Below are 13,174 nucleotides of genomic sequence, written 5' to 3' on the forward strand. Positions count from 1 at the left end.
TGATTTATACAATTACACAAGAAATCAGACAATTTAACATTTTAAAGAATTCTTTAATTCAGTGTAAAAAGTTTTCATTTTTAAATTCAACAGATATTTTTCACAGCCATGCGGAAACAATTTGCAATACTTGTAAACAAATTAACAAAAAAGAAGACAATATTTCCCCTTATTATACTATATACAAAAAGACCATCAAAAACCTCTTAAATCACTGCACAAATTACCATAATAATTAAAAAGGACAGAGTGTGTACAGACACCTTTGAAAAAAGATATACAAACCCCCAAATTTCAAAAACCCCTGTGTACCATAGGGGGACATTTATGGTTTATTTTCTATATTAAAAATTATTTTTCACTCATATCCAAAAGACAACTGAAAACCCCCTTGATTGTAACTTGAATCATCTATGAAAGAAAAACTTTTTTTTTAATCAAATATCAAATATAGACATAGCACCATAATAGAATTAGTGATGAGACTGGGGTGAGGGGGACCCGTGTTAGTATCACAGAGCTGAAACTGTGCTGGCCTCATTTTGCAGCATGCACACATTAGCCATTTAGGGCTGGATTCAAACAGCACAACCCCAAAGCCAGAGCTGGACATTTTGATTGGTTTGAATTCCAGAAGATACAGCTGCCAAGATTCAGTTCCAAAGTCCTTCAGTCCAAATGAAACATTTTCTGACAAAACTGTAAAAACCTCATTTTCAGTAGAATATGGCAAAGTACAGGCTACAGAGACTTTGGTTGGTGGTTGAATGTGGTTAACGCAAACATGAACATTGTCCCAGTTGAGTGTGAACTCACACTGAGTAAAATATTGTCGTTAGTGAGTTCCTATATGTAACGTAAATGTTAGCGAACTCTAAAATGTAAACCAAAACCAAATTAATCGAATCACACACAACTCTTGCCTGGCCTGTGTCAGGGGCTTTGGAACAGAACTCCTGTTTGAATCCAGTCGTTGCTAAATACACTGAAGTATTCCCGCTGAGAAAGCGTAGGATCAGTTATAAGGCATCAGTCTGGTTGACCACACACACACACACACACACACATCACAAGAAGAGATTTTCGTTAAAGGTAAAGTTGTGCGTCAGGATTCATCTTGATTATTTTTGTTTAGTGCAGATTAGCAGCAGATTTGCCTCTGAACAGTCTTCAAAATTCAGGAAACTACATAATAAATTTGGTCTTTTTTTTTCTTTTTTTTTTTATTCTTTTTAAACAAATGTGACTTAAATGTTTAAGAAAAATAATTTGACAGTGAGAAGCACACTATGTTATTGCTCAGATTCTAGATGATGTTGACTCATTCGGACCCGGCTTTTCAGTCCACGCACACAAAATCGACCTCCTTTACCCCCCCATCCCCTTTCCGCCCCACCCTCACTGACATGTACTTCACCCTGAAAAGAAAACTGCACATCAAGAAAAATGCCACATACACAAGATCAGCTCAAATCCAGTCTATAGCCACCAGAGCTTAATAACATCACAAACGAACAGGTATGGCAACAAGAACACGCGCGCACACACACACACACACACACACACACACACACACACACAGCATAAAACCCGCTGACCATAGACTTCCATTATGACCCCCCACCCCCCTCTTATTTTAAGACTTTTAAATGACTTTACCATAGAATGACAAAAAGCATTATTTCAGGGAAAAATATATAGGAAAATGACAGAACGTGTTTTAGTAAAATGAGGTAATTTAGTTAAATGATTGAGTACGGGGTTAGGTTTATATACGAATCAGGAAAAACACAAATACTTTGCAGAAAAAGAAAAAAAAAAAAAAAAATAATAATAATAATAATAATAATTCACATCAACGAGAATAGTCAACAACACTACAGAGAATGTACTAAAAATCCCAACAAGAAACAATAATCTGGTACTGACCATTAGAACAATAATGAGCCATAAAATAGAGAGCGAAAAGAAGCCAAGTGAAACAGAAAAAAAAATAATAAAAATCAGACAAATTCCTGAGAACTCACATAGAACCTTACTGGTATAGACTAGAGATAATAGTTTACTCTGTGATTGGTCGCCCAACACAATTTTAATAGAGGCTCTATTTATGTAGCACTATAACGTACGCATTTCTCAAATATTGTATGTCTATAAACATTCCATGTCTGAGAGGTTATAATATAGCTCCAAACCTTGCCAGTTCTGTTATATATCTTTAGGCATAATTCTCTGACTTGTCTATAATTTATATATTTATATCTGATAGTTTCAGAATTAACCATGGAAAAAAATAGAAAAAGATAGGAAAAATCATTGCATATTTTGTTTTGTTGTTTGTTTGCGATCAGATCGGAACTGTGCTGTGTGAGATAAGCGTTTGGTGTCGAGACAGTGGGCATATTTTCTAACTAGTACGAAGCACAGCACTATGTGCAAAGCGTGGGGCTTGGTCAAAATTTTCATGAATAAATAAAACAAGAAAGAACTGCTTGGTAGTTATCAGGATCTTTAAAGATGTAAACTAGCTACCATTTTTTAACGTGTGTAATTATTTTTTCCCATAGAACATGATCTTTAATTGTGTTTGTATAAACAGGTTAAAAAAAAAAAAAACGTGAAAAGCCCGATGATTGAGAGCTCACACGTGGATGATTTAAATCCGTACCAGTCAATGCAAATATTGTGTTTCTTTCTTGATTTATCTATACACATATGTAAATCCAGTGGACATCTTTGACCTTACACTAGCAGACAAGTGCCATACTGAGTGCATAATGCTGTGCTTTGAGTCAGTTAAAAAATAGTGGCCAGTGGGTTCGTCGTAAGTGCATGACAAGCTACATTTTTTTTTTTTTTTTTTTTTGCATTAGGTTGCATTGGGCCCTGTGGGCCTGTGGCACTCTGCAAAGTGATCGTATCATGAGGGGTTCACCGCAAAGATGGCCATGCCTCTAAATGTGTTCCATAGCTCATGCATTTAGAGGTAGTACAATGTTGGGAGAGGAACGCATTTGGGATCTTTAGTTAGTAGGGTTTCGGCTGTAAGGTAGTGTTCTCTTTTCTTGGCGATCGACAGTGACACAGAGCTACGATTATTTATTCCAAGGCTCAATAGTCACAGAGTCTGCAATTTATGGCTCTTTGACTAAACAGAATGAATGTTTTGCATAATGTGGCGGCTTTAACCCACCTCTGGCATGAACCGGCTCTGACAGGAAGTGATGCGGGTTGATGCATTAAAGCCGTGACTGAGATTCTAGCCACAGGCCAGGCAGATGTGAAATCCTGTAGTGCAATTATTAACAGTTTTTTTTCTAGAGCATCTCATACCAGTAAGGTTAATGATCACTATACCAAATCAGACCCCACTTGATTCTAAACCACTTTCACAAATATGCTATAAGTAATTATATTTTATATGTATGTATGTATGTATGTATGTATGTATGTATGTATGTATGTGTATATATATATATATATATATATATATATGACTATGCTGTTTATATCCATATGTCTCTCCAGATGCACTTGCAAGCACACACCCTCCACCCACACAACAGCAAAAATAAGATAACTCATAATAATAACCAGCTCTGAAAACTTCAAGTACAATGAACACTGAATAAAAGTCCATCTGGCAAATTGTTACAAAACAAAATAAGTGAAAAGAGAAAAGTTCTCTGGTTACTGACAGGCTCCGCTTGCAGTTTTATGTGTCCACGCTTGCAGCTTGTCTTACCTGAAAAAGGAAGACCTGGTTTTAAAAAATAAAAATTCCTGTTCCTCCAGGTCTCGCATTTGCTCAGTTTTCCAGTGCTGCCAGAAACAGGTTTAGAGTTGGAACGGGGTCTAGAGACCCCTCCTCTATGGTTCTTTCGGTTCTCTCAATTTGTTTCGTGCCCCTTTCAACGCTTTTTCCTCTCAGGGCTCCTGTTTAATGTAGAATCGGTTGGAACTGTTGCTCTCCTGGTCTGACAGGCCTTGCGAGAAGGTGAATTCGTCCACCTCCTCCTTCAGCTGTAGGGATGCCTCTGGAAGGGGGGAGAAGAGAGGAATGAGGTAGGTGAAAAACTAAGCTAACAGCTCATTATGCATGAGCTACCAAAATGGCATCCATGAAAAAAAAAAAACCGTGTGTGTATGTGTGTGTGTGTGTGTATGTGTATATATATATATATATATGTTATACCTTATTATACAAAATAACAAATTATTAAATGATTCTATTTTGTTTATAAAGCACATAACAAGCATGAATATGTATATGAAGAGACATAACTGAATAACAACCATAGAATAAAGTCATATTACTGATTTAATTTCAAGGTAATATATTATCTATTTTTGCCCAATTCAAACTTTGAAATCGATGACAGCAGGTCACTGAAAAATTCATTTTCTATATATGTAAATAATGTTATTGCAAATCCCCCAGGCCTAATATTGCCATGTTAAAATAGCACTGTCCAGGTCCAGGCCATACACTCACAGCGTCATTGATCATATATAGACCATCAACTATATCAAACGTCATCACTGGTTCCTGCAAACCATATGACTATCCACAAACGTAAGACAAAAGGACTCAGCGGACACATCTCATGAATGTTCCTCTGGTTTTCTCCTTCCCCAGCCCTTGTTAATTATTCTCATGGGATGGTTAATAACTTTATGGAATATGTGGCAAGTCAAAAACAGAAAACTGGAATCCAGAACACTCACACAGTATTTCAATGTCAGACTGAAACATTCAAATTTGAACACTAACGCTAACTGTCCTCCAACTGCATCGTCCATACAGGGAAAAAATATATATCATAATGTGTGCAATAACAATTCTATGCCATTTTCAAACATCAGCAAAAGTCATATCAGTCATTTTCCAGGCAGGCAAAGTGCAAAAGTGTAACGGTCCTTGTGCAATGGTACTTGCATGCAAATTAGATCCTAAGTAAGTCTTGGGGTGCCCACTGAGTTAAAGAATTCCAAAGTAATAAAAAGTTTCTGCTCCCGCTGCATGTGTTTGTGCACTCTGTGACACAATGTCATGAACATGTTTGCCTTTCAACATGGTGCAGCATTTAAGACATAAGCCATAAGATCTGGTGCCTTTGAAAACAGAGCCAGTTGTGATATAATCACCGTCCTTCCTGCCAGAATAAAGATCATATCACCTCGTGTAGAAAAATGAAAGACCAAATCCACATACAACACACAAATTTTTGAAAAGAATATTAAAAAAAAAAAAAAAAAAAAAAAAAAAAAAAAAAAAAAAAAAAGCTTAAATGATCATTTTGGCTAAAACTGAAAACAGTTACTGCAAATAGTACTAAATCATAAACCACAGTGACTACACACTTTGGTATCTAAGATGCACTTTTATAACCAATTTTTGCTTACAACTTAGCATTTTCTAAGGTTTTTCAAACCGTGGAGAGGAGGAACCTGTCCCTTAACCGAGCCCCACCCCACCTCATTCAAAGCAGAACTGCAGGGGCGCCTGGACGGAGGGAGGGCTGCAGATTACCTGAGTTCAGAGCACGGCCGAGCCCCACACCTGAGGTGGGAGGTTGACGGGACCCAGTGGGACCGGACTGGTAAAGGGACGGGGTCTGTTCTTCATCATCGCCTGAGAAGCTCCTCCTCATCAGAGGCTCACCCAAACCGACAGGCCGCCTGCCAACTGGAATCTTCCTCTCTAGACACCAGGCCAGACGGAGGTGAGCTATCGAGCCCTGCTGGAGGATGGGGGTTTGCAACTTCCAGCCAGCAAAGGAGCTGAATTTACACTTTCGGTGTAGAAACAATGGGAGGGTCACCCCAGTCCCAAGCCAGTTTGTGTTAGTAAAAACTTCATTAGGCCCCAAGCCCACCTCCTGCACTAAGAGCCCCAAACTGACGTATAACAGCCTGTTTCAGACCAACGCATATGTTTGCAAAAGTGAAACACACTGAATGAACACCTTTGAAACGTCACAACCGCAACCCACCCGAAGGCAAAAGACAAGTCAAAATCCCCAACCAGAGGAGAACACTTCACCCTAGACCCTAGAAAATGAGCAGAAGGAGGAGGAGGGGTTGTGAAAGGAGGGAACCTACTTTTCTTCTGGCCTTTGTAGGGCTGTGTCTTCTTCTTCTGCTTGGTCACATTTGGTGGGATTTCTCTGGTGGCTGGGCAAGACAGAAAAAGTTCAGACTGACTTTATATAAAGACTTTAAAGCATCAAACGGTACTTACCTTGGCATATTAGGGTGGTAGTAGCCTACGTAAAACACTTGCCTATGAACCAAAAGACCCAGGTTCAAAACCTCACCTGAGCAAGACACTTAACACTGACTGTCTCCAGGGGGACTGTCCCTGTAACTAATGATCATAAGTCGCTCTGGAAAAGGACGCCTCATAAATGCCACAAATGTAAAGTGAAACACAGCACACACTGTGCATTTATTTAAATCACCTTAGTGAGCAATGGGGAACCATGAAAGGCACCTGTGGAGCAGTGTGTGGGGTGGGGACCACCACTGCCCCGTGGTAGGTGTTTTTTCTTTATAATTTTTTTATAGAATCCATATATAACAATCAAACAAGAAAAATTCTGTGTTGTCTAATACTGAAAAAAAAACTTAATTGATATTTTCACTGACATGTATAAAATAAGGATAACAGGAAACTAGTCTCAAAGACATAACATCACTGTATTTGTTTTGTTAAGGGTTAGAGCAAAACGAGAGAAAGAAAATCAGGACTTCCAGTTATTACAGAAGAAGATGGTATGGTATTTCAGTAATACCGGAGTACGAATTACCTTGAATTTACAGGCAGATTGATTTCTGCAATGTTGGGAGAAAGGGATTGTGTTCACAGAACAGTCACAGAAATGGAAGATACTGACATGCATCTTTATCTGCTATCTGAATGGATGTATTAGTGACCAAAAGTGTATTCTTATTGTGTTCCAAGTTATGATGTTTGACTAAGCTCAAAATAATTATAATTTTGTATTTGAAACCCTTAAAATGAGTTATGACCCTGACTTACTTTGAGCAGCTGGTGGTTGCAGCTGATAGCCTGTAAGTTGGCACCAGCCCACAGGGTAGAGGTCAGGTGACTCACAGTCAACCCATTGGTCATATTCATCCTCCCAGCCATCAAAGTGGATGCGCAGCAATCGGTGAATGATCCTGGTCACCGTGGCAACACACACCAGCCGAGGCTCCATCAGGTCGACGGCTTCCAGCTTCATGCCAGGACGGAAGCCGTGGTTGGGAACATCCTGCTCGCAGAAAATAAATACATTCATGGCCAAAAGTTTTGAGAATAACACACATACTCACTAAGTTTGCTGCTTTTATTGTGCCAATTTGCATATACTCCAGAATGTTATCAAATTAATTGCAAAGTCCCTCTTTGCCAAGAAAATGAACATAATCCTCCCCCAAAACATTTTCACTGCATTTCACAACTGTGAAAACCACTATTTGTGTCATTCATATATTGTGAGGAAAGTAAAATCAACTTTATCATGATAGAATTGTAACAGAATGTAATATATAGCTTCATGACAACAGAGCTCTATGGCTTTTTAAAAATGTTTCAATATTTGTTTATATATAACAAACTGTAAAAGGTGCCCAACTGAACATATAATGTGTTTGTGTGTGCGTGTGTGTGTGTGTGTGTGTATATGACAATATAGAAACATGACCATTAATGAGACAATGAAAATGTACAGTAAGGCACACCTTGTTAAACAGCTTGACAGGAACGGCCGCTGCACCCATTTCTCTGAGGTAGTCAAACCATTTGAACGGGAGCTTGGTGTACCCTGAAAAATTGATTCATCTTCAGTATCTAGAGTTTTTTTTTTTTTTTTTTTTAAAAGAACCAAAGAATAAAGATTTCATTCTGACCTCTAGGTGGAGTGAGCTCAATTTCATTGATTTCACAAAATCCTGCTGGGAAGATTGAGGGCGAGGTGGAGTGGTAACAGAACCAGTCTGAACCGTCCGCCGCCTCAGAGCCATCAATCCCAATCATAAGGTACCCATCAGCCAGGACCTGAACGCCGCCATGGGGACAGCAGAAAAATACCACGTCAGCCAATTCTTCTCAAACAGGACTATTTGTTTCATGGACGAGTGGGCCGTGTCTAAGGACCTCACCTTTCTTACAGTAGCAACACATATAGCGGAGAGGTTTAGAGGATCTATTGCCTCAAGCTTCATTCCATCCTTAAACCAATCGCCACTTTGGTCAACATCCTTCACCTGGGAGATGAGAACAAGCACATTTATGCTATAGCTATATCAGTGCAGTCTGGGTAAAAATATATGGTAAATGATAGGTAAAGTACACGGTTCTAAACTCTCAATTTCATTGCTATTGCCTACCCTGAGACCTAAAAATGTTTTTTTTTTGTTATAGGTTAGAATTATTATATACAGAGGTTCTTAAAATACATACTCCTGTCCTTAGTGTGCGGGCACCAGTCCGGAACATTTTTTGTATTTTGTGTTATCACCAGTGATAAACATGTGCAGGACTGGTGCCCTCCAGGACCAGGGTTGGTGACCCCTGGTTTATGCTCATGCCAGAAATCATTATAATAGTAACTATAGGCTTTCAATATTCTCTTCTTTAAAACCTATTTTCTTCACAAAGTTGATGCCCCTAGGGTCAAGAATTTTACAAACAGTCTCTAAATAAGTACTAGAGAATTTGTGGTACCCACTGAGCAATTTGAACTCTGGTCATAATATATACTATAGTAATACTTGTGTGCCAAGTTCTTAACTAAAGAGCTTACCGGGTCTTTTGACGCAGGGCAAGATTATTTCAGCAACAGCTACACGAAACATGTATTTAATAATTTAAGGAATGAAACCTTCGTAAACATCTACCTTCGTAAACAGATTGGGAGGAGCATCCATCTGACCTTCGATTTTCTTTGACACATCTACTAGGGGAAAAAAAAAAAAAAAAAAAAAAAAAAGATTAGAAATATTAAAAAGTTCCTCACAGGTTACAGAAAAGCACAAATAAAGTAAACAAAACTCCATGGACAGACCTGATCTTTTGAACCGATGCCCAATGCTCCGCGACCAGCCAATCGAGTGGATGAGGGGGCTGTACATGTGACACCAGAAGTCGTCCGTGCCGTCCTCGCTCTCCTCGTAGACTAGACGCAGCCTGCCCCCGATCACCTGCTCCACGATGGCCACCCGTGTCCGGCACAGGTGGGTCTTATCCACCACCTCCACCCGCATCAGCTTCTTAAACGGGTACTGCACGCTCTCATGAACCTGTGGGTACGAGTGACAGGTGTAAACTGAGGCGTGACAGAAGGTTCACGCTGTTCTTAAGCCCTAGGATGCTGGAGCAGAGAAAGAAACAGTGGAGGACATGCCACATAAAAGATGCTTACATCTTCTTCTTTTTTTAAAGATGTGATTAAATGACAGCAGAACACACACCTTGGTGCTAAAGTCTGGTGGAAGTGTTTTGGCACCCGTAAGCCTCTTCACAAGAAAAGCTTTCCAGTTTGAATACTTATGCTGAATTGCTGTGAAGACAAAGGAATTCAAAAGTCGTTCTAATTCAACAAAAAATAAAGTCAATATGGTAGTGGAAAATGCCTTGGATATTGTGGTTTACATTTGGGAGGGACGAGGGGCTTTCCATTGGAAGCACACCATCCCACCGGGTGGACCTCGGGGATGCACAGGTTAGACCAGAAGTCTCGGCTGCTGTCGTTGTCAAAGCCCTCATACCGGAGAAGGGCCTTAAATCCTAGCACATAAAAACATTATTCAATAATGTTAACATCAATGTCATATCATATTAATATATATTTCATTTAATATTGCATAAAATGCTGACTCGTTATTTGATCATGTATTGATATAATAAATGGTATTTATAAGGTTTTAATTCGTTTCATAAACAGGTGAGATATAAGTTTCTTTTATTATAAAATCGTTTTTCGGTTGTGTGGTTTGGTCATGGTCATTGGGTTAAGGTATGGTGAACACTTACGAAAGATCGATCAAATCTCCATTATTTTGCAGCCACTGTTTTGAAGGGTTTAGTGGGAAATGTTACAACACTGTAAAAAGACCAATTTTATCTAAACTGGAGATGTGAGCCACATTAGAAGCTAACATTATAGGTGAGCCATATTAGAAGCTAAAAAGGCCTCTGTGACTAAACATAAGAACAGTGCTGAAGAGGTGGATCACATGCATCACCTGCCAGTCTGACGATGGAAGCGATCCAGTAGACTTTAGCTGACAGGCTTGTGTCGGTGTTGAGCACCTCCACTCTCACCCCTTCACCTAGGTCACCCCAGCATGTGCCCATGGGGACCTGCAGAAAGGGCCGTCTGGTTAAATCAACTGATAATTCATAAAAACCACATCCACTGCTATGTCGAGCACAGAACTGGTCGACTGAATAAGGAATACATCAGACGTGGAGTGGCGGTACTTGCATGTTTGAAACAGCTGACTGGAGCCCCAACAGAGTTATTGCTACAGATGTATCGGCCCCAGTCGAAGCCTTCTACTGGAACCACTGAGGACAGAGGGAATCAGAGGGACTTCATCAGCACATGCAAAATACATCCAATGTTACTAAATATGCAGAAAATACATGCATATTGCTTCTTGAATCAGTGCAACTGTTTTCTGTTGCAATAAAATAAAGTTTTCTAACAACGAATGAAGACTCGGATTAACGAACACAGCACACGTTCCTCTCTACATGTATGCAGATATTCACTCATCGACATCCAAAGTTCTGACCGGGCATTTTGATGACGTCTGCCTTGTTTAACATGTGAGATGCTAAACTGAACAAATTATTTTAGCAACGATGAATGTGAATCGTGTTCACTCTTGCTAGAACGACATGTGACATATCATTCGCTGATGTAGATATTTGATAGGAACACAACACAATAACAAATGCGACCATATTACGACACATATTACCAGCGGACTGGAATAATCTGTGAAGAAAAGGTCCACCAGTCGGCAGTAAAGGAGCTCATACCGGATTTCGATTTAGCTTGGTTCTGTTGACTTGCTTGGTACTGTGCGTAAGCTGCCAGTTTAGCCATGAGCGGCTGTTTCTGTAAGACTTTCGCCTTTTTTGTTGGTGGTTTACCCTGTGACGAAGGAAAACGAAATGCACATCATTGCCTACCGCAACAACGAAGAGTTATAAAAAGGGAAAAGAAAGACAGAGTTACCTGAAGTCTGGCCAGTATGCTGGCCTTTTTCGAATTGGAAGAGTAGCTTCTGGAACAGGACACGCTGCAGAAGCGCTTGGTCTTGGAGTAGAAGGCATCCCGGACGCCGACCATGCCGCACATTTCGCACGTAGCTTCATCGAACAAAAACACACGACAGAGAAAGACAGAGACTTGACGCTTTGGCCTACGCGCGGTGCGTTTTAATCTGGGCGCGTCGCACTGACCCATGCCGGCTTTGCCGTCCGGGTAGGTGTAGACCTGGCCGTTGTTCTTGATGATGGGCAGGCTGGCGGGGATGGTGGCCACCTCATCCTCGCTGTCCTCGGAGCTGGTGCTACTGCTGGAGTCCTCGCTGCAGCTGTCATAGCCGTCGAACATGCCAAACGAGTCTCGCCTCTTCCTCTCTGGACGCGGAGTATGCTCAGTCTAGCAACGCGATTTCAAAACGCACCATTATTATTATTATTTTTACCGCAAGGCTCATTCTATCTACACTAGTTCTATGTTTTAATACTAAATGAAGTAGTTGGAAGAAAAGAAAAAACACTTCCGGATTTCGTCACAACAGGTAGGAAATTGGTCAGCGTTTCAATGCCAAGGTCCATGGACAACAAACAAAACTAATTGTCTTAAGAGATCAAATTAACTCAGGAAACAATTTGTGAGCTAGCAGCTAGCATATGCGGGCCCGGATCTAGTTACCACAGTTCTAGATTTCCCCCACACCGTATCGGCGGGATCTAAACAATATGCGAACAAGCCGTATGAATCACACGAATAAAGCGATATTAATACTGTCTTAGTCGCAAGGAGGAGATGTCGAAGTGCTTTAACAACAACAGGTTAACAGAGAAATCCCCAGGCTGGGAAGTGACAACCATAACAAAGAGGGGGAAACGGGACTCAATCGGCCGCAACAAGGAAGCCGAACCTCGTCCAGTTTCACTCACCAGGTCCCCTGCGTCTTCCATCAGCCCTTCATGCAAAAAAGAAATATGTCCGTATCGTCTCGTTGCGCGATTCTGGGTACCCGGATAGGGCGATTTGGAGGTACGGCGCTCTTAAATCCAAAAAAATATCAACTACAGGTATCAACAAAACTGAAGTGTACTGGTGCGCATGCGCGGGGCGGCCCACCGTCACGCCATTGGACGGCCGTGTATACGTCATTAGCGTAGCGCGTGACGTGCGATCGTTCGCGAACACAGTGGGGCCAGTTGGTGTTTTCACCCTTTCGGAGAACTTGAGCGTGTTTCAGTATTCTCTGTTCTGCTGGTTGTAACACTGAATTTGAACCAACAACACCGACGAAAAAAAACTACTGAACAGAAATTAAGACTCGTTATTTTCTCCAGTGATTATTTTGTCAGAATTTCATTTACTCAAAGGTCGGTTTGCTATACTGTGGACGGATACTCTGAATTCTAAACATAACTGGAAACTTAAAAAAATGAATTTAATCAGGTTTCCAAAAGATATATCAGAAGGTTGGACTATCAGAAGATATATCAGAAGGTTGGACTATCAGAAGATATATCAGAAGGTTGCCGGTGTGAATCCACCAAGGTGCCACAAAGGTGCCACTGAGCAAGGCACCATCTCCACTCACTGCTCACTAAGGGTGATGGTTAAAAGCAGAGGACACATTTCGTTGGGTCACTTCACCCTCCTACACATTATGCAGATATTTCTTGTACGAACCAGATTATGTGCAGGTTTAATGAAGAAGAGCAACATATGTTTTTAAAATATGTATGTCTACATCATACTTGTTTTATCATTGAACCATGTTCCTAAAACGTTTGTTACTCTAAGATGCTGAACAATTAATTCAAAATCACGTCAACCTTTATTATCCCAAACAAATTCCAATCACCTGTATTGTGCCTCTGTTAGAGCAGCAACATTATTTT

General features: G+C 40.4%; 1 protein-coding gene across 4 annotated transcripts; it reads right to left on the reverse strand.

Moving 5' to 3' along the window:
* Nucleotides 1–32: 32 nt before the first annotated feature.
* Nucleotides 33–12,356, reverse strand: mbtd1 (mbt domain containing 1). 4 transcript variants are annotated; one of them, XM_028970288.1, is made up of 17 exons: nt 12,212–12,356; nt 11,486–11,687; nt 11,259–11,392; nt 11,060–11,174; nt 10,497–10,579; nt 10,255–10,372; nt 9,662–9,796; nt 9,481–9,569; nt 9,075–9,309; nt 8,908–8,963; nt 8,170–8,274; nt 7,918–8,065; nt 7,750–7,832; nt 7,046–7,280; nt 6,106–6,177; nt 5,534–5,704; nt 33–4,037 (listed from the first exon to the last, which is right to left on the reverse strand). In XM_028970288.1, exons 1-17 carry the CDS (start codon nt 12,230–12,232, stop codon nt 3,928–3,930), a joined length of 2,112 nt encoding a protein of 703 aa, XP_028826121.1. In that variant the 5' UTR covers nt 12,233–12,356; the 3' UTR covers nt 33–3,927. The 4 variants fall into 4 exon arrangements, with proteins under 4 accessions (XP_028826121.1, XP_028826120.1, XP_028826124.1 ...); XM_028970287.1 differs by having other exon boundaries at nt 8,908–8,966; XM_028970291.1 differs by lacking the exon at nt 5,534–5,704 and having other exon boundaries at nt 2,846–4,037.
* Between the last annotated feature and the right edge of the window lie 818 nt (nt 12,357–13,174).

Source organism: Denticeps clupeoides, chromosome 2, assembly GCF_900700375.1.
Source record: "Denticeps clupeoides chromosome 2, fDenClu1.1, whole genome shotgun sequence".
NCBI lineage: Eukaryota > Metazoa > Chordata > Actinopteri > Clupeiformes > Denticipitidae > Denticeps > Denticeps clupeoides.